General features: G+C 38.9%; 1 protein-coding gene across 1 annotated transcript; it reads right to left on the reverse strand.

Moving 5' to 3' along the window:
- Positions 1-74: 74 nt before the first annotated feature.
- On the reverse strand, positions 75-27,442 carry LOC119991079. Its single transcript, XM_038837270.1, is given in 27 exon segments — positions 75-1,360; positions 2,113-2,454; positions 3,606-3,788; positions 4,192-4,446; positions 4,616-5,345; positions 5,430-5,469; positions 5,472-5,550; positions 5,677-5,793; positions 6,187-6,654; positions 7,099-7,519; positions 7,732-8,057; positions 8,163-8,222; positions 8,302-8,853; positions 8,959-9,159; positions 9,287-9,457; positions 9,726-9,853; positions 9,977-10,376; positions 12,458-13,087; positions 13,681-13,971; positions 14,087-14,272; positions 14,344-14,826; positions 15,272-15,527; positions 17,371-17,493; positions 22,384-22,459; positions 23,774-25,981; positions 26,213-26,390; positions 27,132-27,442. Coding segments are annotated over 26 exon segments (9,651 nt in total). The 5' UTR covers positions 26,388-26,390; positions 27,132-27,442; the 3' UTR covers positions 75-610.
- Positions 27,443-27,754: the final 312 nt, after the last annotated feature.

A 27,754-nucleotide genomic window follows, 5' to 3' on the forward strand; every position in this document is an offset into this window, starting at 1 on the left:
CACAATGTGAGACAATAGACTTACTCCATCGCAATTCAATAGCTCGCCCGTCACTACTAAACTTGACACTACAAAGACTTATGGCCCCGCCCATTTGAGCTGGACTCCATGTTATTAGATGCAAGTTCTTGCCTTCAAAATCTAAAGCATCATCTAGCACTCAATGTCGTACACACATCTCTACTTATTCGTTTCTTGTATATCTTTTTTTTTTCTCTCTCTAGTTTCATATATATACACATCATACAATCTAAAGTACAACATTAGCGGCCAGTGTTGACACCAAAAAAAAAGGCAAATCAGATTGGCCTTGGTTTGCTGAAACAAGGGGAGGTACACAAGTTGCTTCAAGATGAACAAAAAAATCAATTAATTTTCAGACCTCATTAACATGACTAGATGGTCTAATTTGTATATATTCGCATCACTTTTGCTTGTTTGGCTTGCCCAATGAAGTTCAAAGAGAAAATTATCCTGCAGCCGATCCATCTTAATAGATTGCGCGACCATTACTGAAAAACATTCTGTATAGCCATCTAGCAGTTCATCACCATCATTGTAACGATCGCCAATTCCATGATTTAGCCATCTTCATACGAATACAAGATGTTCACATCAATGGAAGATAGGCCCCGCCGTGACCTTTCCTCAGCACAAGCGGCCCAGCGGTGTCGGGGACTCTGTCTAACACTTTTGTACATGCATCAATCACATCAGTAAAACCAGTTGCTATTGTAGCCAGCTGCAATCTTAATCGCAAATCCCTAGTCCTCTTCAACAAGCATCTGAAAGATCTTCCCAGATATTTGGCCCATTCTGCAGGCAGCCCTCCCCCCGTCAGCCAGACAGAGAATTGGGATTGGTCACCTCTGGCTGCTACCTCAGCCCTATAAAATCTTGCCAGTTCTACAAGCATTAAAGCCTGGAGAGGAAGAACAGCCACAAATTCCGCTACAAACTGTTCTGTTTGCTCAGGTTTAAGCATCTGTTCCCAAAGCACCAGTACCCACTCAGTGGGTTGGTTAAGGCCATATGCTTCAGCAACAATTAACGCTTCCAGGAAACGGGATTGTGCAACTAGTACTCTCCTGGCTTTAGTTTCAGGTAGGTTGAGCCACTTGAAATCTGGCATTCGAATTTGAAGGGAAACTAGGGAAGCCTGAGCACAGGCTCTGCGTGTTTTATTGCCAGCATCAATGGAAGAGTGAACTTCAGCCGCTTCAATGAAATAGCGCATAGACTCAAGCAGGTCTTCATTCTGGTCCTTATTGGAAAGGCCAAACCACTGCTGACAAGAATGTTCTGCTCGCGACTCTAGAAGAGCAGCTGTTTCGTGCTTCATGTCAAAGTGATTATAGACCTGTGATGGACAACAATATGTATTAGAATTAAATACAACATTGATGAAAGATCTCCTTAATTTTTTTAGTTTTCTTATAGAAGCAAAAATTATTTGTAGTGTCAAAATTTAGATCACTCAAGTCATATCTGTCAGCATCTTAATAACAAGAGGAAAAAAGAAAAGAAAAGGAAGGCATAATATAGTGTTCACCCCAGAAAGGGACCAAATCAAAGCTTCCTGCTTTTCAGTAGCCGATATGCCTCTTTAAAATCATGCAAAACAATGGACCCTTCACATAGAATTACCATCTATATAAACTTGTATCTTCCAAGGTAGTTGTCAGAAAAAATCCTATGAAATACATTCAGTTCACAAGTTTCTTACCGAGCAGTTGCACTAAAATGTTTCGGTATCCTAACATCTCATTCATGTCAACATTACCTAGATCGCAGTTTCCAGAGGGAATAAGATTTCAAGAATGACCAATGCCTAGTGTTCGTTATTGAATCAGTCACAACTTTCTTACCGAGCAGTTGCACTATAATGTTTCGATATCCTAACATCTCATTCATGTCAACATTACCTAGATCGCAGTTTCCAGAGGGAATAAGATGTCAAGAATGACCAATGCTAGTGTTCATTATTGAATCAGTCAAAGAATAAATGAATGCAGTAACACAAAACATAACCAAATGTCCTGCATATTGATTTAATATTACAGAATTGTACTAATTAATGTATGAGACTCATGCATGCATGCATATACAAACCATTGCAAATGCATCAAGATCATTGGGATTAAAATGCTGCAGTGACGTGAGAACAGCCATTCGAAATCCTCGGACAGCCTCGGCAGTGCCCGTATTTGTATCTGCAGCTGCTGAATACTTCTGAAGAAGCAGATCTAACTGACCATTTTCTATGAGGATGCCAAGAATGAAATTCAGAGTATGGAAGTTTCCAACTCCAGTGATCAGGCGGGCCAAACATGGGAAATCACCCTCAGAAACATAAGCCTCCACCCTGGTTGCAGCAAGGGCCACTAGAACATCAACACCATCAAGGCAAGCTGATGACTTATAGAAGTGATGGGACAGAATAAGAAGCTCAACCTGTGAACCACAAACATCAGTAAATGATAAGCTTTTACTCATCATGACCGGGAAAAAGGCGACAAAAAAAGTAATTTTTTTCCTCATAAAAACTGAAGACATTGAATTAGGAGAATAATAGATAATCGATTCTCATTTTCCTGTTCATTTGTTACGTAAGGCATTGAATTCACCAGATGGAATAAATCAGGACGTAAAAGTTATGCATGTAACGTCTCTCATATCCACCAACAGAAAGAACCTACACAGGATCGAGGGTCACTGGTCTGATAAAGGCCATATGGGTGAATAGGCCATTTAATTTCATGGTCAGAGCTAACTAAAATGTCCAAAGTAAAAAGAACTAGTGAGAAAGAAAGCAGATTTTGAAAGGGAAAAATTATCAGAATACAAGTGTGAATCCAAATACAATGCAAGGTCTGAAAAGGGAAAATAAAATTCTTAAAGTGATGCACAAAACTTCCATCTCTCTAAATAATAAATTAACACTTTAATGATTCTACCGAAGAAGACAAAGACAAGCATGCCCATGTCAAGGGCAACCCATTCTCATAGGTGTTGACTACAAAACTAGTAGAACAAGACATGACACAGAACACTGGACTAATTCCTCGTTTAAGGAAATTTAACCTGCCAGTGCAGTTCAATATTTTGATTCTTGCTAAGGCCTAAGTAAATCTATTATGCAGTATAGTTGTAGAGCTGATCATGGGCCGGGCCGGGCCAGGGTTGAAATTTTTTACCCGATCCCAGGGCTCGGGTCAGAACCTCTTCCCAAGCCTGACCCAAAAGAAAATATGTATATAGAATATGGTCGAAAAATATTTGGCCGGGCCGGGCTCAATGCTAATATCTTTAACCCAAGCCCAGTCCATGAATAAACAACTTTCCCATCTTTTACTGGGCCCCCGCTGTGACTGGTGGCCCATGATCAGATCTATATATCACAATGCTCTATATACTGCAGGCAACCCAGTTCCACCTAATCTCAAAGTCAGCTCCTAATACTCCACCTCATAAACATGGTTTTTGTTCTTGTATGATGATGATAACCACCACAACAATCTTACTAATAAACATAGGTACAACTATCACAAATTCTGGTATCTCCCAAGGACTGCTTAGAAATTTGAATTGTATAATTGCATTACCTCACATGCATGTGGTATCTCCTGTCCGGTAATAACCAAACGCATCAAAGCATGGCCAATTTCTGGTTCCGATGGGCAAAGCTCTGCCCATTTCAGGAAGTCTGAAAATCTCCACAAAAGAGGAGCAGGTCCTTCCTCCTTCTGAGAATCCATATATCCCCCACGATGAGCAGCCAATAACCCCTGCATTGAAATTGAATATCAATAATCAATAACATCAGGGAGAATAAGGACCAACTTTTTCTCTGATGACTCCATTAACTTGGGGAAGATCTGGATTCAGTGTCCAGACACAAATTTAAGGGTAATGTACTTCACAAGAAAAGTGGACAAAGTGTAGACCAAAACTGATTTTCTTCTTTCGGATTCTCAAGAACTAGCCAAGTGGGCAACACCAAAAATACAAAAGTTATGGGTGGACACATATGGATTGAATCCACGAGACAATTACTAACTATCTGCCACTCATTCAAGTGACAAAGATATACTTATCCGCCCACAATACAATGGTCAAAAGTATACATTATCTGGTAAACAATAGATAAGTCCAACAAAATGACAATCATGTATGTATACAGAACCACACCTTCAAAAAAGATTCTGCAAGAATCTGAGCAATACTTGAAGCTGGCATGGGATGAGTTTGCGCAAGGAGGCGTGCTTCCTGAAATGACTCTTGTGCCTTGAGAGAAAGAAGTTGAAATAACTCAATTGGCTTCTTATCAAATGCCTCGGAAAATGAAAGACCCAAAATATCTGCAGCCTTTACAACTGCTATTATTCTTCTGCAAAGTCCACGTCCACTCCCTTCAGTTAAAATTTCAGGTAAACACTCCAAGACCTATATCCGCATAAAAGAAAACGACATAAGACAAGCATTGGAGAAAAAAGAGTTGACCAACCTTTATACACAAAACAGGTATCTAATTCAGTTTAACTAATAAATAAACATGTCAACTTAATAACATAAGGAAAATCTGAGAAGAAAAGATGAAGAAGTGACAATTAACCTGCAGTGGGTTAATCAGATGTTCACTCGGTAAATTATACGACTGAATAGCAGTACGCACTTCCTCATCAAGCATCAATATGGGTACTTCTCTACAAGGAGTTGAGAGAACTGCAAGCTTTAAAGCCACATCCACAAGCATAAATTCAGAAGGTACATGAGCTGGAGACAGCTTCTGTTGTAGTTGCCTAGCAGCTGTTATTTGTCCAAACTCTAGCAAAGAAAGAATAGCTCTTTCCAGCTCTGCAGTTCCAACTCTTTCTTCCCACTTTGAGAAAGACAATTCTATCTTCACATTTTCATCTAGCAGCTGCACATCATTTTTATAATTGGGAGGAGCTGAACCATCTTCAGTATCAATGTTTTTATCGACTGAGTCCACCAATGACCGTCTTGATGAAGCATAACCTTTGGCCCTCCGCTTTGTCTTCATATTTCCCCCTGAAGTCGAAGAACTAGCATCCGCCACTTGGTTTCTCTGATAAGCCAGGTTATATTCCCTAGCATCCTGTTTGTCTGAGGTTCTATTCCGCATTGTGTTTATATGATTGTCCATTTTTGTTATTATAGTTGCAGTTCGGTCAATGATATTGGCAGCATTTCCAATCAGAGGGCTACTGCAGGAACTGTTTAAAGTGAATTCCCCTTCATTTTTCACTTGAGCTTCTGACTCAACAGCCAAGAGCCATACTCTAGTCTCAATTTCTCGTAGGAGATGCAACGGATACACTCTGATACAAACATTATATGAGACCCTAGTAATATGATAACGTACCAATACATGAAGAGGGAATAATTAAGAGAACAATACTTACGGATTGGACAGAGTTATCATCCCACTTAACCACTGAAGTAAAGCAGCAACAACTCATGAAGCTCTCTTGCTGGAAGATCTTTCTCCACAGCTTCTGCATGCCTAAGAAAAAACAACCCAGCCTGCAAAAAAAAAAGAATGGTAGATCTGCCCAAGTCAAGAAAATAATATGGATTTTCATCCCACCGCCACCCCAAAAAAGGGAAAAAAAAATCTCTTATTATGCTGCAAGTGACAGATAAATGTACCTGTAAAGCAGGGAAGGAATATCTTATGAACAGCATTTGACAGTGGCCCCATAAAGCAACTCTCTCTTCTGGGACATCCCAAAGAAATTCTTTCCACTCAGCTACCATAGATTCAGCCTATATATTTGAAGTTATTAGATATAAATGACATAAGGATTAACACATTAATCAACCAACCTCTGCATGAACATTCCAACATCTTCAACTTCCTAATTATAGATTTCTTGCACATGCAATTATATGTAAAGTTCCTAGCCGGATCTTCGCCTTTAAAATTATTTTCCACAGAAAGTCACTCCATTATTTTTGAAGACTTCAACAAGAATCCTATGATAGGATTTGACCCCAAAATTTTCTCCCTACGAGCTTTGCCTATAAGTTTACAAAGAACTACACACAATTGTGAAATTACATACCATAAAACTTTGTTGGCAGAGCAGTTCCAAATATCATATTTTCCACTGACTAATCATGCTTTTAAAGCAGCAATATGCATTGGGAAGGTGGTACCTGGCTTTCAGTGACATGGTGGATAGCAGATTTCCAAGGTCCACCACTCGCCTCCAGCTGTCTGGCCCAGTTACGTGCTTGCTCCCAATACCCACTCTTTTCTAATGCTGTTAAAAGTGAACCATCATCAAATGTTTCATTCCCTAGATGGATGCCACTATCTTTCCGTAGTGAAGGCTCAGCTAAATTAATTTTCCAATACAATCGCCGGTAATGTGTGGCCGCAGATCCTCCATCCCCGAAGTCAGTAGCAGCAAGAAGTTGTAATAGGCATCTTTTTTCATAAGGAGATGGACAAGTTGAAAGCATAGCATCAGCAGCGTTTACAGCAGTGGAGCCCATCCATGACTTTCCGATCTTTCCTTCCCTGCCTGTATTTGACACTACATGGAATGGTTCTTCCTTGACTCTAGAAGAGAAGGAACCCAGATGTGCTGAAGCTTCAGAGAGACGCATTTGTGAAAATGCCTGAAAAAGTTCAAGAACAGATGTCATAATACAAAACAAAAAAAATAATTTGAACACAAACTATAGTTTAGATGGTTTCAGAAAGCTATTATGATTCAACCGAGTCAACAAGGATACTACTTTTTAAAACATAACGCTACCAGTTTTTAAAAAATTCTCACTAGTCCATAGTCCAATGGACTATACACATTTGACTCATGATTTTTTTTCCTTCATGGGAAGGGGTTTGTTGGGGGGGGGGGGGGGAGGGGTGAGGTAACAAGGGTTTGTGCTCTTCGCACACAAATAATATAATGATATAATGATAAATTATGGGCTAAAGATCAGTGCAACAAGGCAGAGTTGTTTTTCAAGTAGCAACAAGACATGACAGAGACATGGTTCTTCCAATGTAGAAAAGTAGAAAGAGGGGGAAAAAAAGAAAAGGTGGTGGAGCTTGCCAACCTGAAGGGCACGGATAAAAGGTAACAACGAACATGAAGGAAGGAACATGTCAAATGCCCTAAGCAAAGGCACAAACAAGCGTTGCTCACAAAGTACTGCAACCATCTTGGACAGAGAAGCTGGCCCTTCTTCAGAATCACTTGATACATTATTTTTTTCACCAATTTCCAGTTTACTCTTTTCTTCCGTCATAAGACCTTGGCGAGAAGAAATTTTTGCACCAGTATAAGCACTAGAAACATCAGATGAGGCATCCACAGATATAGGCTCCATAAGCCTCCTACGTTTTGGATTCTGCCGGTTGTAATGCAAGGTAAGAATCTTACTGCCTGCTGGCTGGATATTTGTAGCTTCCACAGCTGCTCCAACATTATCTGAAATCTGGGAAGCAATGTCATTCACCTTTATGGAAGAAGTTTCCCTGGTAAACAATAAACAAGAGTTTGATATTGACCTTCGGATGCAAATATGACACAAATATAAAGGCAATACAAATCCTGGAAAGCATTTATGTGCTAAAAATAATGACAGATCAAAAAAGTACAGATCAACACAGCACAGTTCTCAAATATCTCAAACTTGAAAAGCATTAAAATATACAAAAAATAAATTATGAAGAAATACTAATAATACCTTGCAGCAGTAATTTCCAGCCAAACTGTTAGACAGGACAATGGAGAAACATCTGGAAAGCATGATGCAATCATGGCCAAAACTGACCAGGACAATGCCTTTGCTTTTTTCAGGAGGGCTTCTGCAGGATTTTTCTGCTTCTCACAGTCTGCTAATATCCTAAAAAGTTCTGCATGGATATATATGTTTTCATCTGAGAAGAAAGTTTCATTTTCTTCTGCAGCATCTGAGTAAGATGATGAACTAGCTTTCTTTCTCGACTGCATAGTTTTCAAAACTGTCAAAATGTGAATTTTGAGACGTGGATCACCAAACTCCTTTGACGCCTGACAGACAGAACCGTAAGGGCATAACATTTAGCCGGTCATTTGTACAGTTCTAATTTTATTAATCAAAAGACTAAGAATAAAGAGAAAGTAAGCGAGGCTTACTACTTGGACGACTGTGTCAAAAGTGTATCCTCCTACTTGAGCTTCAGACAAGAATCCAACCTTAAGAGAAACAGTGGAAGTGTTAGATTTAAAGAGAAATAAGAACTTAAGTCCATAAGGAATACAGTTACAAGCATACCCAGTCATTGTCCCTCGCTAATACAACAAGGTATTTAGTACTTAAGGGAAGTTGATGCATCTGGCAAAATGCTGTGACCAAATTCCAGTGTTGACTCGCAACCTTTTGTTGAGATCTTAATTCATTTCCATTACCATCACCAGTGGATAACCAAGATCCACAAGTTTTCCCGTGTACCATTAATGGAAGACTTGCATTTTCCAAATGCTGGAGGACTAGCATGAGAGCTCGTGAAGGTTGTCTGCTCAAAGGTGAATTTGGATTTGCCTTAGCACTTTTTGCACTATGCTGATGCAGATATTCTTCTGCCAATGCACGAGCTAAGGACTCAAGCGCATCACCTTCATGAGATACCGCATGAAATGCAGAACCATTTGAAAGTTTAGTGTAGTTCTCACTGTTTTCAGTAGTTTTGTAATACAAAGAAATCCGTCTCAATGCAGCAATATCCACACGCAGGATACTGGCAGATAAACCACAGAGCTCCAAGAGAAAAGCACATGATGCCACCATAACAGAATCCTCGAAATGTGTAATTGCAAGTGGAATCGCCTGAAAATTCAATTTCTACATTGAAAACACCATTTAAAAGCTAACAAATGTATTTTTAAGTTACCATGCAGAGAGAGGAAGAGATTGAAAGACCCTAAGCCTTACAAATGAAATAAGAGATTCTTCACTTGGCACAATTGGCGCAAGAAGTGTCTGCACATCTGACTGAACATTAGCCTGTCCATAAGTTAAAGCCTTGGATTGTCCTTCAGATTTCAATTTCTGAACTCTAATGCCAAGAATATGATTGAAAGCAGCCAGTGCACGTCCACGATGCAAGTGGTGCTCTAGCCCAATGCCAGTTTCCTAAGGTCAATATAATTGACGGAGGTGAGACATAAAAAATCTAACCAAAAACTCATCAGACAGGTTGAGGTTGCATAAGATGTAACATGAGAAATAACCTGCCATGGAGGGAAAAAGACATTTATACCTCAATTGAAGAATCATAGAGTTCTTCCTCAACATGCTTTTGTATCGTAGCCTCCCAAGAGATTGCACTGATTTCAGTGTGTTCTTCAGCATTGATATAAAAATCAACGTCTCTATCAAGCAAAGATTCTCCTGTAGGCAGACATGAAACTGATTGCCATCCAAGAGGGCCCTGTGATATCATGAAAACTAAACACTGTCAATCATTTAGATAAAGCACAACTTTCACATAATATAAATATGTAAGTGCAAGCGCATGCGCACATACACGCATAATTAGTTAATAAATGGTAACTATGATTTACAACCTCACCGATATAAGAGGAGGAACTTTAAAATTCAGCACCAAACTATAACAACCTCAGTAAAAAACAAAGAGAATTTTCAAAATGCTGTGGCATAACATTATTCAGTTACATATGATGGAAAACAAAATGAACCTGAACATAGAGCTGAATCAATCTCCGGACAGCCTTAGGAAACCAGCATGGCAGCATTTGTAGGAGTGAAGTATCGCGTGTAGCAGAGAAGAAGATGTTGTCACGCCAATTTAGATAATCTGCTAAAACTGGATTTTCAAATACAGTAAATATGTAGTCAGAAGATTATGCTATGTCTAATAGAAAATCTCGAGCTTATTTATTCTGCCCATGAGTCGGGGAATGAAAATAATACGGGGAAAAGGGCTCACCATTGTTTGTTTTGGTGGCCACAAAATTGCAAGCTTTATCCTGTCCCAAACTTGCTGCCACAAGTGTTCGCCACACTGTAGGGAAGTGCTGTAAGGTGGGCCTAAGGTTCTCTAAGGTGCATTGCGCAGAGGAGCCACTATGCCTCTTTACACTACCACTGCTTAGACAATTTTGAACAGGAGCAGGGGCATACATCAGAGTTGCTAAAGCTGCCATTTCTCCCCCTCCTTCCGCAATGTCATCAACATTACAAATAATTTCATCAACATCCAGGACACTAAGGCTGCTATCGGGTGCTAAAGCACGAGACATTATTGACCGAGCATTAGAGAATGACGCATCATATTCACGCCCCTTGATCCTAGATAAAAGCAACCATCTTGCCCACTGACACTCTCCCTGCCAGAAAGCAAATGACAAAATATAACTGCATCCAGAAATTATACACTACATTTCGAAAAGGCAAAATAACTCTAATCATTGATGCCTAGTGTAACCAAATCCAAGTGTTATAAAGGCATGTATAGCATAACTGAATGAGACTTTTGGCATATGAAGACTGCCAGATAATTCTGTAATGTACCACCATAGAATACATTGTCCAAATCTCAAGATATAAAAAATTAAGAAGTGCCCTTGCATTGAAATGCACAAAAGAGTGAGGTCTCCATTGAATTCCCTCTCATTGAAAATTATTCCTTTTTATGCTTTATGTTATTGCTTAAGATTTGATAACCTCCTGCATTTTAAAAAATTCTATAATGAAAATCGTAGCTAATAAAAAAATAAATAATAAAAAACACAAACAAGGGGAAAAATATTCCATTGGTCATTTACAAAAATATTTTCACTTTTTTATCAGTAAAAATCTACTAATGTCATGCACGGAGACTGCTATCCAAGCACAAAGACTCCATATAAGAGTCACCACTAACACTAAGGAAAAACATGCAAAAACAGGAGCAGGAGATGTGCAAGTTTAGAAGGACCCAAGCAAAGGAACGACCACAAGCAAAGGAGCTTCCCTCTTACAGTCTTCCCAGTCCCCTCAATAGTCCCACTCCCCAAATACTCCACATCAAACATAAGGGACTACAAACTTAGCTTCATTGTATTCTACTACACTCCTTCAGACAAAAACACATCTTAGTCACAACAATGGTTTTCTCAACTGACACCAAAAACACCAAACATAAAATAGAAAAAGTTCTCTCATGGCTCCAGAATAAAATAATTGGCGATTCAACGATTTCACTAATTCCCCCTAGATCCATGGAGAAAACAATATCATCAATAAAACCTTACCCCAAAAGGTTAGGGACCAGCTCCATGCATTCATTGGAGAAATCAGATGGAATTCCTGAATTCTCTATCGTCATCCATTACTATCTAAAACTAAAGACTAGCTTGATATAGTACATGTCCTCAATCACTTCTGCCAATGTCTTTTCTTTTTTAGAAGATCCATTAAACGATTAACAACAAATGAGAAAGATAAAGTTGGAGAAGACAGATTGAAGAATTTTGGGATCAATTTTTTCTTAATAAGAGAGGAGTAAGAGACTAATATACTTTTTGGAAGAAAAACAAAGTGCTCTAGTCAACAGTAACCCTTGACAGGCCCATCCGGTGGACTGTTTCGGTTGCATATACTGGAGGGCTTCACTCTCTAGAAATTCAACTCAATATACCAACATTCATCTGCAATTTAAACAGTTGAGTCATATCATTTTTCAAAAAGACTAAACTAATTTTCCATCTCCCTCTTCTAAAAGTACCATGACCTTGAGGCTTGAGCATGCAATTAATTGGGAAGACCAAAACTCCATCAGTTAGATGAAAGCAACTCATAAAATCCGGAACGTTAGAGCCCTCCATCCCTTTTTTCTAAACCAGACCTAATAATTAATTTGAATTACACGCAAATGAATTACTCAACTACATGTTTTAATGTAAAGTAAAATCATAATTTGAAATTCAATTTTTCTAATGCAAGATGAGCTTGAAATTACACAACTTACCTCTTGCAAAAATATTACAAGAACTCCAAGGAAAAATAAATTTAGTTCCTTCTCGAATTTTTAATCTTTGAGACCCCTAGACTAATCTTTTCGTTAAATGATGAAAGAGGCTCACAAAATCATCATGGTGCGTCTAACTAGGCCGACCAACCATTCTAAGATCAGTATATTAGAATTATCATTTTAAATTATTCTGCAAAACCTTTTGAGAACTTTGAAAGGACCGAAAGCAAGGTAAATTGCATATACTGATGACAGGTTAGCTGCTTTTCCTAGTAGATGAATCATTCATATCGACTAGGCGTTTATAAGAAAAAATAAAATCAAAATAAAATAAACAAGCCAGCATAAAAAAAATAAACTAGATGCAACCAAGAAACTGCGAAGGAAAAGTTATGTGTAAAGCCAAGTGATATTATACAAAGAACAGTAACACTCACTAGGTATGAGGAAACTTACTGCAGCTTCCAGTAATGAACAGAGCAAAGCATTATCGAGAACCAAAGTATGATTGTCAAGATAAAGATCCAGAAGGTTTGGCAAGTTATGTCGCACGCAATGATGCACAACCAATTTATGAAGAGCTTGTACAGTGTCCACATGATGTCTTCCAACACTGGATGGACTCTCAGCAACATCCTCATCTGCAGGAATATTATTTCTTCTGGTTATAAAGCCTGAATGAGCCAGAAGAGATACAATCTCGGCAGTTCCTTCCCAATATTCCTTCACAAAAACTAAATTCCTTGCAAGTTTCTGCTCCATAAACCTCCTTAACCACATGGAGCTTGCAGCAATGTCAGAAAACCTGAAAATTCTGATGCCAGGAATGTCCATGCACATAGCATCTAATTCGTCAATAGAGCATATGTATCTGCCATTGTCTGGAAAATCAGCATCACCTTCAACAACTGAAGAGGGCTGCAGACCATTCAAAGCAACTTGAAGACTTCCATTCAATAAAACAGATGTTGGAATCACGTCCAGGAGTTTATAAATCTCCTCCCAGTCATTATGACATATGTAGTACTCCAATTTTGATTCCCATAAGACGTGGACACCCATAAGAAAAGGTTGATCCAATGCTATCTGTATAGTAATAATGGTAATAAGAACTATAAAATACACAGTTCAAAACAACAGAACCTCCAAACTATTACTCGCAGAGAGAACCAACAAACTATGACCAACAAATGGTATTAAGCTTTCAAGAAAAAAAAAGACAGGGTCTAGAAGCAATCTGCAACAGAAGCTTGTTTATTTGCATGTGTTTCAGACAAAGAAATTTATGCCAAATTGTATTAGCTGTTCAAACCCAAACATTTCGTCCAGAGGTTTCTTTTCTTTTTTGACAGATAGATAGGAACCTGGTTCAAGAGCTAAGATGAGAAAGAATTTGCCAAAGGAGCTAAAACATTAGCCGTCAAATTAAATTTGTTCAAATTTAATGTCAGGATTCTTTAGTGATCCTGCTTTTAGCTTGCAGCGAGGCCAGTTGGAGTTTTAAGAGTCCATGGACAAGTAGACAAATTTATTATGTATCCCCAATTTCTAATTTCCATCAACTTTGTTGGAAGCCATAGTAACTTGATAAAACTGTTGCCACCAAATTTGAGAAATTTCAAAATATATCTCAAAAAATCTTACCAAAAAGATTCAACAAGAGAAAGGAGGTAACTTACACGGTCAATGGTTTTCTGATCCCAGGCACTAGACCACACTGCAGCAGCAGCCCAGTACCCTGCACGAGCACCATCTTCATCAACCAGATGATCAGAACAATCCTCACTGAAACTTGTCCATGAACCTAGGACAACTCCATCAATCTCACCGCACTCAATCAAGAGATTGTTGAAGAAATGTGGATGCAATAAGCACAAATTGACCCCTCCAGGTGAACTTGATGTAAATGTTGTCAATTCTTTCTGCCGGGTAAGAAATGTTTTCCAGAAACTACCACTAGGGTACAGCCTCTTTACCCCACAGAGATAAATAAAGGGCAATCAGCTCCATATAAATAAGCACAGTTTGGAACTAAAATGGTGCACAACTAGAATGTAGAACCAAAGACTATAAAATTTCACATACCTCAACAAGCAATATCCTATCCAACATCTTCCACTCATAAGGTCCCAAGTAACCAAATCTTCTCATCTCTTCTGCAACTTGTAGTCGAAGAGATCTCCTTACTGTGCCAAATAACAGTTGCTTGAGGCACGTTTCAATGTCCTCTCCAAGCCTTTGCAACGTCAAAACAGCTAGTCCAGTTTCACCCTGATTATCAAGTTTAATTAGTGCAAATATTGAATAATTGTACCTACTTAAAAGGCCTATCAATAATCAACCTTCAAAAACAAGTCATAAGCAATTGCTCTTCCAATGTCACGAACTTCAGTGAAAGTATCAGGAGACTCTTTGTCGGCAGTAAAATCTTTGGAATGATGAAGATGCAATTGCAGGACAGCGAGAGGGAGACGCCCAGAAAGAAGTGCATCATTGACCACCGTTTTCAGGTCCAAATTATCTAGTTTCCATCGTGCCATCATGTCCTTTGGGTTTTCCAGGGGAAGAACGTTTTTTCCTAATATCTTGGCTTGCAGCACAAGGGCGGAGACTTTGTCAGAATCATCTGTAATAGAATCCAAGGTATCCTTGGGTGTCAAAGCAAGCTTCTCAGCATTGTTGGAACCCATTGCAGATACAGGGAATGAAAGTTCTTGTCCATTATATGTTTCCAACTGTATAGAATCTGATGTAACAATTGAAAGCTGAGATTCATCTTGTGATACATTTGTATCCACCAAATTGAACAAGTCACCACTATCCACCTGTTGCAATGGGGAAATGTTCTAATTTAATAATTATCAATGACCTATTAGCATTATTAATTTGTGTTAAAATTAGTTACTTTGCCATTCAACCCAATAAGTTAACTTGTTGGTTTGGGACGTTTCACACCTTATATGTATATATATATATATATACTAACACTCCCCCTCACGTGTGGGTTGGACAACTCCGACAGCCCAACACTTGCACAACAAACGAGGCTCAACACTATGGGCTCTCACAAAGGTTCACACTTTGGGCAACAACAAATGGGGATTTAAATTGCAAAAGCTAAGGTTTGAACCCAAGACCTCCTACTCCGATACCATGTTAACATTAGTTACTTTGTCATTCAATCCGATAAGTTAACTTTTAGGTTAGGGGCGTTTCACACCCTTTATATATATTCTAACGCAACATAACATAATTACATAACCAACATACCGATCCTTGGCCAGGCTTTTTATATTTCGCATTAAGTTGACATTGCATATTTCTAATGATCTCCAAGAAGCGTGCCATCTCATGAAGTTTCCCTGAAATCCCCAAGTCATCATGATCCTTTTCTGGTGAATCTGGGGGAAGAGAGAGCAAATGAGACCCTCCAAAACCTTGCAAAATGTATGCATCTTTCTTAAGTTGTAGTGTGCCATAATTACGAATCATTTTGGTTGCAAAAGAGGTGGCCAACAAGAGAAGTCTGCAATATAGAACTGAAAGAAGTGAGAATCAGAATAGCAGCCTAAAAAAAGCTTATTTTCATGAACTGACGGGGGAAACATAAAACACATACAGATTGATGAAACTTATTTCAAATCAAAGTTATTATCTGGTAACCAAAGTTAATACATTATATTCCGCCAACACCTAAATCCATAATTGTAGAGAGCTAATCTTGACCTTATGATCAGTAACTTACTCCAACTTCTATCAACTTCGAGGCAAAAATAGATTATTCATCAACTCGTGAATTCCAAATATGACACAATGACAAGTCATAGACCAACCTATCTACAGTTCTTTATTTAATAAGTTAAGAACTTAAAAGGTTTTTGTCAACAAACACCCAAGAGAGTAGCACATTCAAGCACAGCTGATGCGTATAAGAAATTCCAGAAAAGGAAAACAAAAATAAATTAACTTGGACAGAATGTACCATGAAAGTGGACCATTGTATGATATTTATTGTTTTTATATGTCTAACTTGCTAGTTTAGCTTCCATAGAACGTTTCGTACCAAAAGGATGCCAAAAGACCAAGTTTTGTTCCAAATTGGCCAAAAATGTTACAAGTTCGTCCGTGGAGAGTGTTGAGCAATTCCAAACCATCAATTGTTCTGGCATGACAAAGGATTGGAGCAAATGGAGCTGCAACAATATAACCGTTTATAGCATAATGCTCAAGATTGGGATTAGTGAGAACCTAAATATTCCTCACATCTAAAAAAGCATGTTGAACGAAAAGGATTGTTACAAGATAATACTAGGGTAGTAATGGAGGATTGATAACGGGATCTTGTCAGGGTAATACGAGAATGAAAGGCAGAAGATTTGCGGCATAACTTGTCTCCTATTAAGATTGCTCCAATTAAGATTGCTTTTTTCACCTGCGGAGTAACTCGGTAGAAGATTTTGACTATCTTTACACTTCTTTTTATCTTCCTGAATGGCTAAAATTCCATTAAAGCACCAAGGCATACAACCCAGGGAATTATAAGGAAATATCATTACAATACCATGAGGTTAAGGGTGCATGAGGGGCTGGTTGGGAGGAATTATGTTGAATAGCCATTATCTATGTAAAAATTCATGGTTCCATTCTACATCTCTTGTTCTGCTATTCTTAGGACAACAGCTTTGGGATTTGACATATCTTGGTAGTTCGTAAAGTAGAGTCAGTTTGCAGATAAGTCCAGAGTTATATAGTTCTGATCCCTTTCGCCATTTTTGGATAATGTGGAGGGAGAGGAATGAAAAGCTGTTGTAAGTAGAGGAATTTCCACTTTCTGGTTTACTGTACAACATTTTTCAAGGAGTGAGCTACACTTTCTTTGTGTGTCTAAAAAGATGAGTGCGATGTACTTTCTTTGTCCTTCTATAGATTTTTTAAAAAAATTTATCAATCAAAATTAAACAGACGTTAGAAAAGAACTCCAAGCATGCATCTTCATGTGATATACTAGCACATATTAGAGACAAAAAATCCATAATAAACCTTACAAGTTACAAATGTCTTCTTTTAATGGTTTATTAATTTAATTATAGCATAAAACTTGATATCAAACCTTCTTTTGCATTAGAAACATAAATTGATGTAATTTATAATAATGCAATATTAATATCCACATATGTTGTCGAACTTAACTCGAGAGAATTATAAAATAGCATCAAGAGAAATCTTTGCCAAACTATGCAATCCCTTTAAGAATTCATTTCGGCAAAATATAACTTTCTGATGAATTGCTTGACAAACAGTAAGCACATAAAACCCTTAGCCCAAGTACAAGTGATAACACTATAAGAAAATCGATTAAAAAATGTTACCTCGATGCTGCAGAAACCTCCATATCATTGCTCTTTTTATGAACCATCAGAAACACCGCAGCAAAGAGCAATCTCAGAATGCCTTCTTCTGCTAGATTCACATCTACAAGCATTTCAAGCGATCTGTATCTCCATCAAAACATAATACAAATATATCAACTTATGATTCTTTTCAATTACAAGAAGTCAAATAGAACTTTCATCCTCTGAAGACAAAATTCTGAAGTACAATGTTATGTTCAGAAAAGAAAACTGCCTTGAGCACAGGAAGAATAAGTTATTGTTGGAATTATGAGAGAATATTACGTTTCTTGTAATTATGGGTTGTAAATATTCCCTTTAATTACTTTGATTTAGTTTCCTAGAATTAGGTTGATTTGATTGATTTAGTTTCCCTAATTTAGGGCTTTCAATGTAACTATATAATGTACAACCTCACAACATGAATATACAACACAAATTATTCAATTCTTCTTGGTATCGGAGCCTTAGGGTTTTCTTCATCATCACTGTTCACCGGCACTGTTCATCGGCGCAATTCAGACTGTTCACGGTACTGTTCACGAGTACTGTTCACTGGCAGTTTTCTCGGCTTTTTCTGGCAGCACGTATCTCTTTTGTTTTTCATCGGCTTCGGCAGCTCTTTATCTCAAGCGTGACTCTGTTCGCACCTGTCTCTTTTCGCACACATCTATCTCAAACATATTTGTGTGTATTTGTCTCTGCGCGCACCTGTCTCTCGTCGCGCGTGTCTATCAGCTTCTCTTAGTGAGTGTTGCAAGTATCTTTGTTGGGTTATCTTTGGTAAATCTCTGTCTTGGCGTATCTCTGCCAGTCGTGATTATTTCACGAATTGATTCGACTACTGCCTAACTTTGGATAAAATTTTGCGATTTCTTGGCTTGTACTGCGGCAATTTACTTTTGCCGAGATGGATTATAGTCATCTTTCACCAGATTTGAGCCAGCTCCAGTCCCAGATTGCTCAACTCCAGTCCCAGATTGCTCAGCTACAGTCATTAGCTGTTATCGCTACAGGTACTCCTACTGCTTTCCATGGTAAGTCAGGGAATCCCACTTGGATTTTGGATTCTGGGGCTAACAACCACATGACTGGTGAGCTTTCCACCTTCACCTCTTCTGTTACTCCTATCAACCAATCTGTCTGTATTGCTGATGGTACTTCTCTCCCAATTCGTAGTCAGGGCAGTGCCCGTTTGTCTCCGGATATTACTCTTCCTTCTGTTTATTATGTTCCTAAATTTACATGTAATCTTCTCTCTGTCAGTCGCCTTGCCAAGCACCTGAATTGTGCTGTTGTCTTCTTATCTGACCGTTGTTTTTTACAGGACCTGACTTCGAAGAAGATTTTTGGCAGGGGGTTTGAGCATGACGGTCTCTACTACTTTGGTGACCCACCTTCATCTGATGTCTCATCGTCTAGTCTTCAAGCTTCCACACTATCGGTTCTAGATCCTTCTACTTTATCTTCCTCTATTTTTTCCCTTGCTACTGTAGATTTGTGGCATGCTCGTCTAGGCCATGCGAACTTTCAATATCTATGTTCGCTTTTTCCGCCTTTGAATAAAGCGTGCAAAAATTTTAAATTTCATTGTGAGGTTTGTGAATTATCCAAACATACACGCACTTCTTATATTCCTCGCATGCGTCGTTCTCCTGCTGCATTTGACCTTGTTCACTCTGATGTCTGGGGACCATCTCCCACTACTGCTTTTTCTCAACATCGTTATTATGTTACCTTTATTGATGACTACACTCGATGTACTTGGGTTTATCTTATGAAAAACAAATCTGAAGTCTTTGATCATTTCACTAATTTTCTTCACATGGTTAAAACTCAATACAATACTGTTGTTCGTGCCATTCGGTCTGACAATGGCGGTGAATATCTCACCAATGAGTTTCGCACTCAACTTGCTCAAAATGGGATCCTTCAACAGCTCACGTGCCCCTACACACCTGAACAAAATGGTGTCGCGGAACGCAAGAACCGTCACATCATGTCTGTTGTTCGATGTCTTCTTCGAGGTATGAATGTCCCCAAAACTTTCTGGCACTTAGCTGTTCTTACTGCCACGTACCTTATCAATCGTACTCCGAGTCGGGCACTTCAGGGTGCAACACCCCTTCATGTCCTTCGGCCAGGTACTACTCTGTTTTCTCTTCTTCCTCGTGTGTTTGGTTGTACCTGTTTTGTTCAAAATCGTAGTCCCTCCCGTACCAAACTTGATGATAAAGCCATTCGCTGTGTTTTTACCGGGTATTCTTCCATGTCTAAAGGTTATCGATGTTATGATCCCGTTTCTCGTCGCTTTTATCACTCTTTGGATGTTACTTTTTTGGAGGCTATTCCTTTTTTCTCAGGTAGCCCTCTTATATCAGAACCGGCCGTGGAGCCTTCTCTCACCATCCCAGATCAATCATCACCTCCACGACCGATTTTGTTACCCGAGTCTTCCTCTCCTTCACCTTCTCCTGACTCATCATCTACTCCTAGTGCACCATCTCTCGTTCCCTTTGATCAGGTCTATACTCGGCGCCCGTCTGCTCCTGCCCCTCCGCCAACGTCTTCTCCGGAATCAGGTACTTCCCTTTCTCCTGTTTCTGTTCCTCGTTACCCCACTCGTGATCGTCATCCCCCTTCCCGTTTTGGATTTACGAGTAGTACTGACCATCCCATTGCCAAGTATTTGTCTTATCATTGTTTTTCAGATTCCTATAAGACCTTTCTTGGCAAGATTGACTCCGATTTGATCCCTCGCTCTGTCCACTCCGCTCTCCAGAATCCTAAGTGGGTCTCTGCCATGGAAGCAGAGATGGATGCCCTACAACGTAATCATACTTGGGACCTTGTTGATCTTCCTTCTGGTGAGAGCACTGTTGGTTGTAAGTGGGTGTTCACTATCAAGTATCAGGCTGATGGTTCGGTTGATCGCTATAAGGCTCGTCTTGTGGCCAAAGGATTCACTCAGATTCCCGGCAAAGACTTTGGAGCCACGTTTGCTCCAGTTGCGAAACTTACTACAGTTCGTCTCCTTGTTTCTCTTGCTGCTACATACTCTTGGCCTCTCCATCAGATGGATGTTAAAAATGCGTTCCTCAATGGGGACCTTTCCGAAACTATCTACATGGATCCTCCACCAGGTTTTCACGGCCAGGGGGAGTATTCGGGGAAAGTATGTCGTCTCCGGAAATCTCTTTATGGCCTTAAGCAGTCTCCTCGGGCATGGTTCGGCCGCTTCAGTGAAGTTGTGCTTGCTATGGGGTTTGTTCAGTGTCACTCGGATCACACATGTTTCATTCGTCGCCAGTCTCAGGGCAAGTGCATTATTATCTCAGTCTATGTTGATGATATCCTTATTACTGGAGATGACTCCCCAGGTATTGTTCAGGTAAAGGATGATCTGCGAAAATCCTTTGATACTAAGGATTTAGGTCCCCTCCGATATTTTCTTGGCATTGAGGTTGCTCGTTCTCGCCGTGGCATATTTTTATCCCAGCGGAAATATGTTCTTGATCTTCTGCAGGATACGGGTATGCTTGGTTGTAAACCTGCCTCTACTCCTATGATTCCTAATCTCAAGCTATCACCAGACTCAGGAGATTATTTATCAGATCCATCAATGTATCAGCGTCTTGTGGGACGTCTTATTTATTTGACAAACACAAGACCAGATATCACATTTGCTGTTAGTGTTGTTAGTCAGTACATGCATTCTCCACGTACTTCCCATTTGGATGCTGTTTATCATATTCTCAGTTATCTCAAATCTTGCCCTGGTCTCGGATTATTCTATGCTTCTGGAGAGATGTCAGGTCCACCATCTAGTCTCTCATGCTATATACCATCTGATCTCTCGGGCTACACTGATGCTGATTATGCGGGTTCCATAAGTGATAGGCGTTCTACCTCTGGCTTCTGTACTTTCCGGGGTAATCATCTTATCTCATGGAAAAGTAAGAAGCAAGCAGTTGTTTCTCGATCATCAGCTGAATCTGAATATCGTGCTATGGCTCAAGGTACATGTGAAATCATGTGGCTTCGTTCTCTCCTCACTGAATTGGGTATTTCTGTAACAGACTCATCCTCTTTGTTCTGTGATAACAAGTCTGCCATCATGCTATCATCCGACTCAGTTCTTCACGAAAGAACTAAGCATATAGAAGTTGACATCCATTTCATTCGGGAAAAAGTTCGGTCTGGCATTATCACTCCTAGGTTTGTTCCTTCATCGGCTCAGACTGCGGACATGTTTACTAAACCAATAGGTCCTTCTTTACTTAAGTCATCTCTTGTCAAGCTGGGTCTCGTCAATCTCTTCGCACCAGCTTGAGGGGGAGTGTTGGAATTATGAGAGAATATTACGTTTCTTGTAATTATGGGTTGTAAATATTCCCTTTAATTACTTTGATTTAGTTTCCTAGAATTAGGTTGATTTGATTGATTTAGTTTCCCTAATTTAGGGCTTTCAATGTAACTATATAATGTACAACCTCACAACATGAATATACAACACAAATTATTCAATTCTTCTGTTATAACAAAAGCAACTGAGCTTTCATCCCCAATGGTTATGATACTAGATTCTGATCCCCGCTTTGAAGATAGCAAGAGATTTGTTCGTTGAAATGGAATAAGGACTGAGCCAGATTCACTATAGTTAAATCTTCACATGAGAGGGGGGGGGGGAGAATATGATCTGTTACAGGAAAAAGAGGGAGGTCGAACAAAAGATAAAAGAAAACAACTCCATTCAAAAAAGGGTAATAGAAAACAACATCAAACTGGCCAGACTGAGTAATCTTACACATCATTACATCAAAGTTTTACTTGGAAAATCTATCATCTCAATTTGTGTGGCGGATTCCAAAAACCCCCAATATACGCAAATGGGCAATGGTATGCAATAAAAAAATGTCAATTTTAATGGTCAAGCAGTAAGTAAAAGAGAATAATAAATAATTACACGCACAGCATTAGATAGAATCTGACCGTGCTACTTCATCAAAATCTAAATAGTGGAGTGCTAGCTGCAGCCAACGTATACGGGAAATTTTAAGGTCCCAACCTGACGTTCAAGAAACAAATAACATGTCAGGCAAACTCAGAAAAATGAATAGACAAATTTTACTTCTAGACTTCTGTAAAAAATAAGACTTATGGTACAGCATTGAGGGCACACAAAGGACATGAAAATACATAAATAGAGACAGAAAAGGAAAAGCACCAGTTGAGAGTGAAGACAACCAAGTCTACAGTGCATCCTGTAAAACTGATGGTGTAGTTTGAATGAAAAGTTGAATGCCATCACAACAAGAGGTTTTCGCCTTAAGAAGCATAAGTTATACCCTAGGAAATTTAATCAGCTAGGCATAAGGTCATCATATTTTGAAAGGCGTAACAAAAGAACAAGAAGGGGGAGGGGAGGAAATCACCGCTGAGCTAGAACAGTAAAACTGCTCCAAAAGTGGGTCTATCAGCTAGTAAGATACCAAGAACGATAAGCCAGTGTTTATGAGGAAGTATAGACAATTAGATTCTGATATAACACTTAAGACTAGCATTGACTAAAGCAATTTAAACTAAATTCATGCCATACCCTATCCTCAAGGCTCTTCTTTCCCTCTGCCCAAAGAATGTAAAAATACGATCTGTTAAAGCTTGTTCATCTAATTGGTGAGAACAAAGTCAAAACAAGGTTAGGATATCTTGTTCAAGCATGTTCATTTAAGATATAATCAAGCTTCACCAAGTCTGAGGATGAACCAAACTCAAAATATTTTTTTTTTTACACTCAAAAGAATTGATTAAATCAGGTTCAAAAGATCTTGTTTGAGCTCAACTCATTTATGTTTTGCAACTTGAGCCTGGTAAAGTCAAATAAATGAGGGAATGTAGCTTTCCATTTTTGACAAAATATATAACTTAAATATGTTCACCCTTTACAATTCCAAAGCATCAACAGAGTACTTAAATTTTGACCAGATGTAAAGTCGTGAATACATTCCTGGTAGCCAATTTCAGATTTCAAGTGTTCAAAAGTATCAATATGAAACCAAAAACCCATTTTAAGATCAACTAGTAAGCCACACCCCCATTTTAAGATCAAATTCACTGCTAAGGTTTAGATGGACAGCAACAAGTAGGCGTAATTTTTATGGGTAACTTCACTAAAATGGACCAACAAAACTTTACTAATAGAAAGAAAATAAATGGTGTAAGGGTAGTGAATATTGCTCAAGTGCCACAAGCTATGAAGCCTTCTGCTGGAACTGTAATTATCCAAACAAATAACTAGTACAGACAATAAATGTGGATATATAAAAAAAATATCATTTAAACCAGGCAAGAATTTGAGCACAAGATTAAATATTGTTCTCACCATTTTCCAAGCATAAGCGATCTGCCTCTTCAGGGCCTTCGTATAAAAGAACTCTGTCCAAGACTTCAACCTTCCAGGGTGACAAGGGTTGTTTTAACTGGGATATCTCCATAGCACTTCTACCTTGATGCTGGATACATGTATTAATATATGGCTGACGATATCCAAGGGTTTCAAGGGGGAGGAAGTTTGAGGAAACTGAAACAGAGGGAAGAACAACTGAAAGACCAGTTTCAGTAACCAAATAAAAGCATCCTTGGAAAGTACAGCCAACTGCTTCTCCAACATGAGATTCCTCCTTCCCTTGAAGAAAAAGGTTTTGTCCCCCAATATCCACGCATCTATCATCACGAATTCCTGAGACCGTATGCAGATCAAATTGAACAATCTGTTTCCTGTTATGATCCCTCACGTCATGCTTCCTGATGAGCCGAGTAATCCCCAGGGGTGAAAGAAAGATGCAATCATTGTCATCATGCCCATTTGTGGGAAGGAAAATTTTTCTCATTAGATGAGATTGCACCCCAGAATCAATAGACCTTTGACACAGTATCTTTGAAGCACTAGAGAAACCACTAAAACAAAAATCACACTGCTCTTCTTTTCCATGATGCTTGCAATTATGCAATTCCTTAGACAAAAAACTACCTGGATTATCCAAGAAATTACTGTTTCCATTACCTGTAGATGAATCGTTTACACGAGAAGAACATGAGAAGTTGCACTGTAACTTTTGGTGACCAATATCAGAACCAGCAACCTCCCAACTAACCAATATTTCAGGCCCTAAACGATGAAAATTTGGAAGAAATTTATCGCACGAATAGTACCTGTCTGGCACATAATCAGCAGGACATATGACATATATTACGCCATATTCATCAACTGCAGCTAAGAGAGAAGTATAAGAAGCGACAATCAACCTCCTAAATGTTCTTTTACGAACAATTTCCATGTCAGCAGCTATAGGCTGCTTCTCCTGTAATTTGGATTGAGGGCTTAATCCACAACTCTGAAGAATATCAAGATGTGCAATGTGGTCACCAGACATTGCATCATAGAAAAAGATTAACCCAGAAGCATTCAAACAAACAAGAAGATTATCAGAAAAGCAGAAGTCTGTCCAATCAACCACAGGGCAGTTACTTACATGTTCATCAAGCTTCACTGATGAAACCCACCGAATTCCCCAACTATCTAACCTAGCAATAAGAATAAGTAACTTTTGTCCCCTGCTCCCTTCACTATCATGGCTAATATTGACAGACAGTGAATCTACCAAATTGAAAATAAAACCAATCACACGATGTGAATTACTAGAGAACACTCTGAAGCATTTGGATAAGCCGTTTCCGCCAACACTAAAAAAATCAGGTGAAACGGTGTTCTTGCGATTTAAGCCAGATGAAGAAAGCGTTGAAGTTGTAGGCATATCATTTTTAGTACCCAGAACAGCTTCCTGCAAGCACTCATCCTTATTTGATGAAGCACCATGAGAAGGGAAGTCTACAAGTGGTGAATCAAAAATGCTAAATGAAACAACGTTTGCAGAGGAAGGAAATGCTAGTTTCCCAGGAAATTTAGTCCAAATGTTACCACGAGATTCAACAGTTTCAGCCTTAGTGAAAAAGGAACGTAGCCACCTTTTTGAAGCACTACTTCTTGACAACCCATCATATCCATCTTCTCCTTTTGCAGTTACCCCATGACCATTGGGCAAATTCCCACCGATTACTGTGTCTTCACAACATGCAGTTGAAGACACCACCTCCTCCATGCTTGGACCAGATTCAGAAGGACCCCAATCCATCCATCTCCCTTGTTGGAAATCACCCTCCACTATGCCCTCCAAAGCGCTTATTTGATCAGAATGACAAAAGGCATGAACAGTTACGCCTTGGCTGCTACACACAAATAGAAATTCTCTAAAGAACACATCCCTGTGTTGATTATATGTATCCCCACATACACCCCAAGCCAAGGACTTTACATCAAAAACAAAAGGGTAACTATGAGATTTTGGAAATTTAAATTCAAGGGGAACTCCGTGATCAAAATCTGTTGCTGATCCAGAAGCGCATTGGAGATCATCCTTCAAATCTAACCTGCTAGGTAAATTTGACGTTGCCACATGTAGTTTCAATGGACATGAGGTTTGAAAACTCTCACCTTGGGAGCATTGTAAGAAGCTACTATTTGAAGAGTCCCCTGAAATTCACATAAAAATTAACAAGCATAAGAACAAAGAAGAAGAAAAAGATGAGAAATCGAATATTGACATTAAATAAGTAACACCCCAAATCACACCAGACACCAGAGACCTAAGAATATTTACTTGTAGACATAGCCACATGCAAACGCCTGCCCGCAAAATTATAAGTTTAAAAGGCTAAAGCACGACTTCGAGAAAGGAAAATAGAGAGAGAATATAATGCTGACCTCTTATAAGAGGAAGTAGCAACGCTTCACATTGATATGACATCAATAACAACAGCTCCCTCGTTGGAGAAATGAAGGCTTCACGAAATTCTGATAGGTTGAGTTGCAAGCAACAAGGGTCCCATTTGTGCAATTGCAGTATAGCAGGACCTTCACCACAAAGAGAGGAATCCATCTTCTATCCTATGAATGAATAAAATAAGCAAAATAAGAAAAGGTAAAACAGAACAACAGAAGATAATGCACTGAAGAATACCAATGATGCATTTAAGAAAATTCAACCTTTCCTTTACGAAAAATAAATAAAGATGACTATGAATCAAGTTCTGTTCATTGAAGTAAAATCTATAATTTGAGTCGTTGGAACCTCAATAGGCAATATTGAGGCCTGCACTTATCTGATGATTGCAACAAGTATTAATGACAAGCTGCGACATATTGCAGAAAAATCAAACACTGTAAATACGAATTCAAGTGGAAAAAGTGAATACGTTAAGGTTATCAAAAGTATTTTTCATTTTCTGTTTCTTCAGTTTCTTGGCAACAGACAGCACCTCAACTAATAAACAGCAGCAAAAGGTTCAGATGAAGCAAAATAAGATTTAGCATGTGAATCCTTTTCTGCCCACCAAACATTCGGATTCAAGTAGATGTACGTATAAACAAATTATTAAAAGGACAAAAAACTTCAAGAGAACAACTACATAATCTCCTGATCACTGCCTTGAAATCCAAGAGCACGAATTAATCAACGTTAACGCGTACAAAATCTCTAGACACACATAATTATAGTTGAAATAACAAAGACGATTGTGTTTAACATTCAAGATAATAGATAGATAGTAAAAACACAACCAAAACCGAAATCCAAAACCCGTAAACGAACACAAAAACGAAATAGGAAAAGCTGAATTCAAACCACGATAAGAGAAAGAAGTTCCGAATCCTCGCCTGAAACCGTAGGAAGATCAGTTTACTCGATAAACAACGCCATATCTGCAAATCGTGACGATCTTGAATTCCCTCTCATCAAACACTCTCTTCAAGTTTCTCAGTACAGAATCTAAAAGCTATTCTCTGACGCCTGTGAAGTTAACTCCGGAAGCAAATTTTCAGTCGAGGGTGATTCAAACTCGCGGTCTCCGATGAAGACAGTGCGAGGCCATTACGAATAGGGGCGTTTTGGTCATTTCCGTATAACCTTGCTTGCGAGCAAACGCAAGTTTCCTAATTCCTCGAGAATTTCCTTCTGGGGAGTTATAGAACGACAGCGCGTGAAAAACGGCCGTTGTATTTTAACGTTCTCCTTTTTTCCTAACCCCAATAGGATAATAACACATTTTAAAAAATATATAATCAATAACGACACCCTAATATTTCTTTCACCATATGAACCTAAATCCAACAACTTAGATCCACACGCACAGAAATTTCTCACCTAATAATAGTTTAGTTGAATCAAAACTCAATGCGTTGATACAAGAGTATAGCTCTTAGTGGGAATCGAACTTTATAATATCAAAATACCCCTTCTATGAGGCG

This window comes from Tripterygium wilfordii, chromosome 22 (genome assembly GCF_013401445.1).
Source record: "Tripterygium wilfordii isolate XIE 37 chromosome 22, ASM1340144v1, whole genome shotgun sequence".
Taxonomy (NCBI): Eukaryota; Viridiplantae; Streptophyta; class Magnoliopsida; order Celastrales; family Celastraceae; genus Tripterygium; species Tripterygium wilfordii.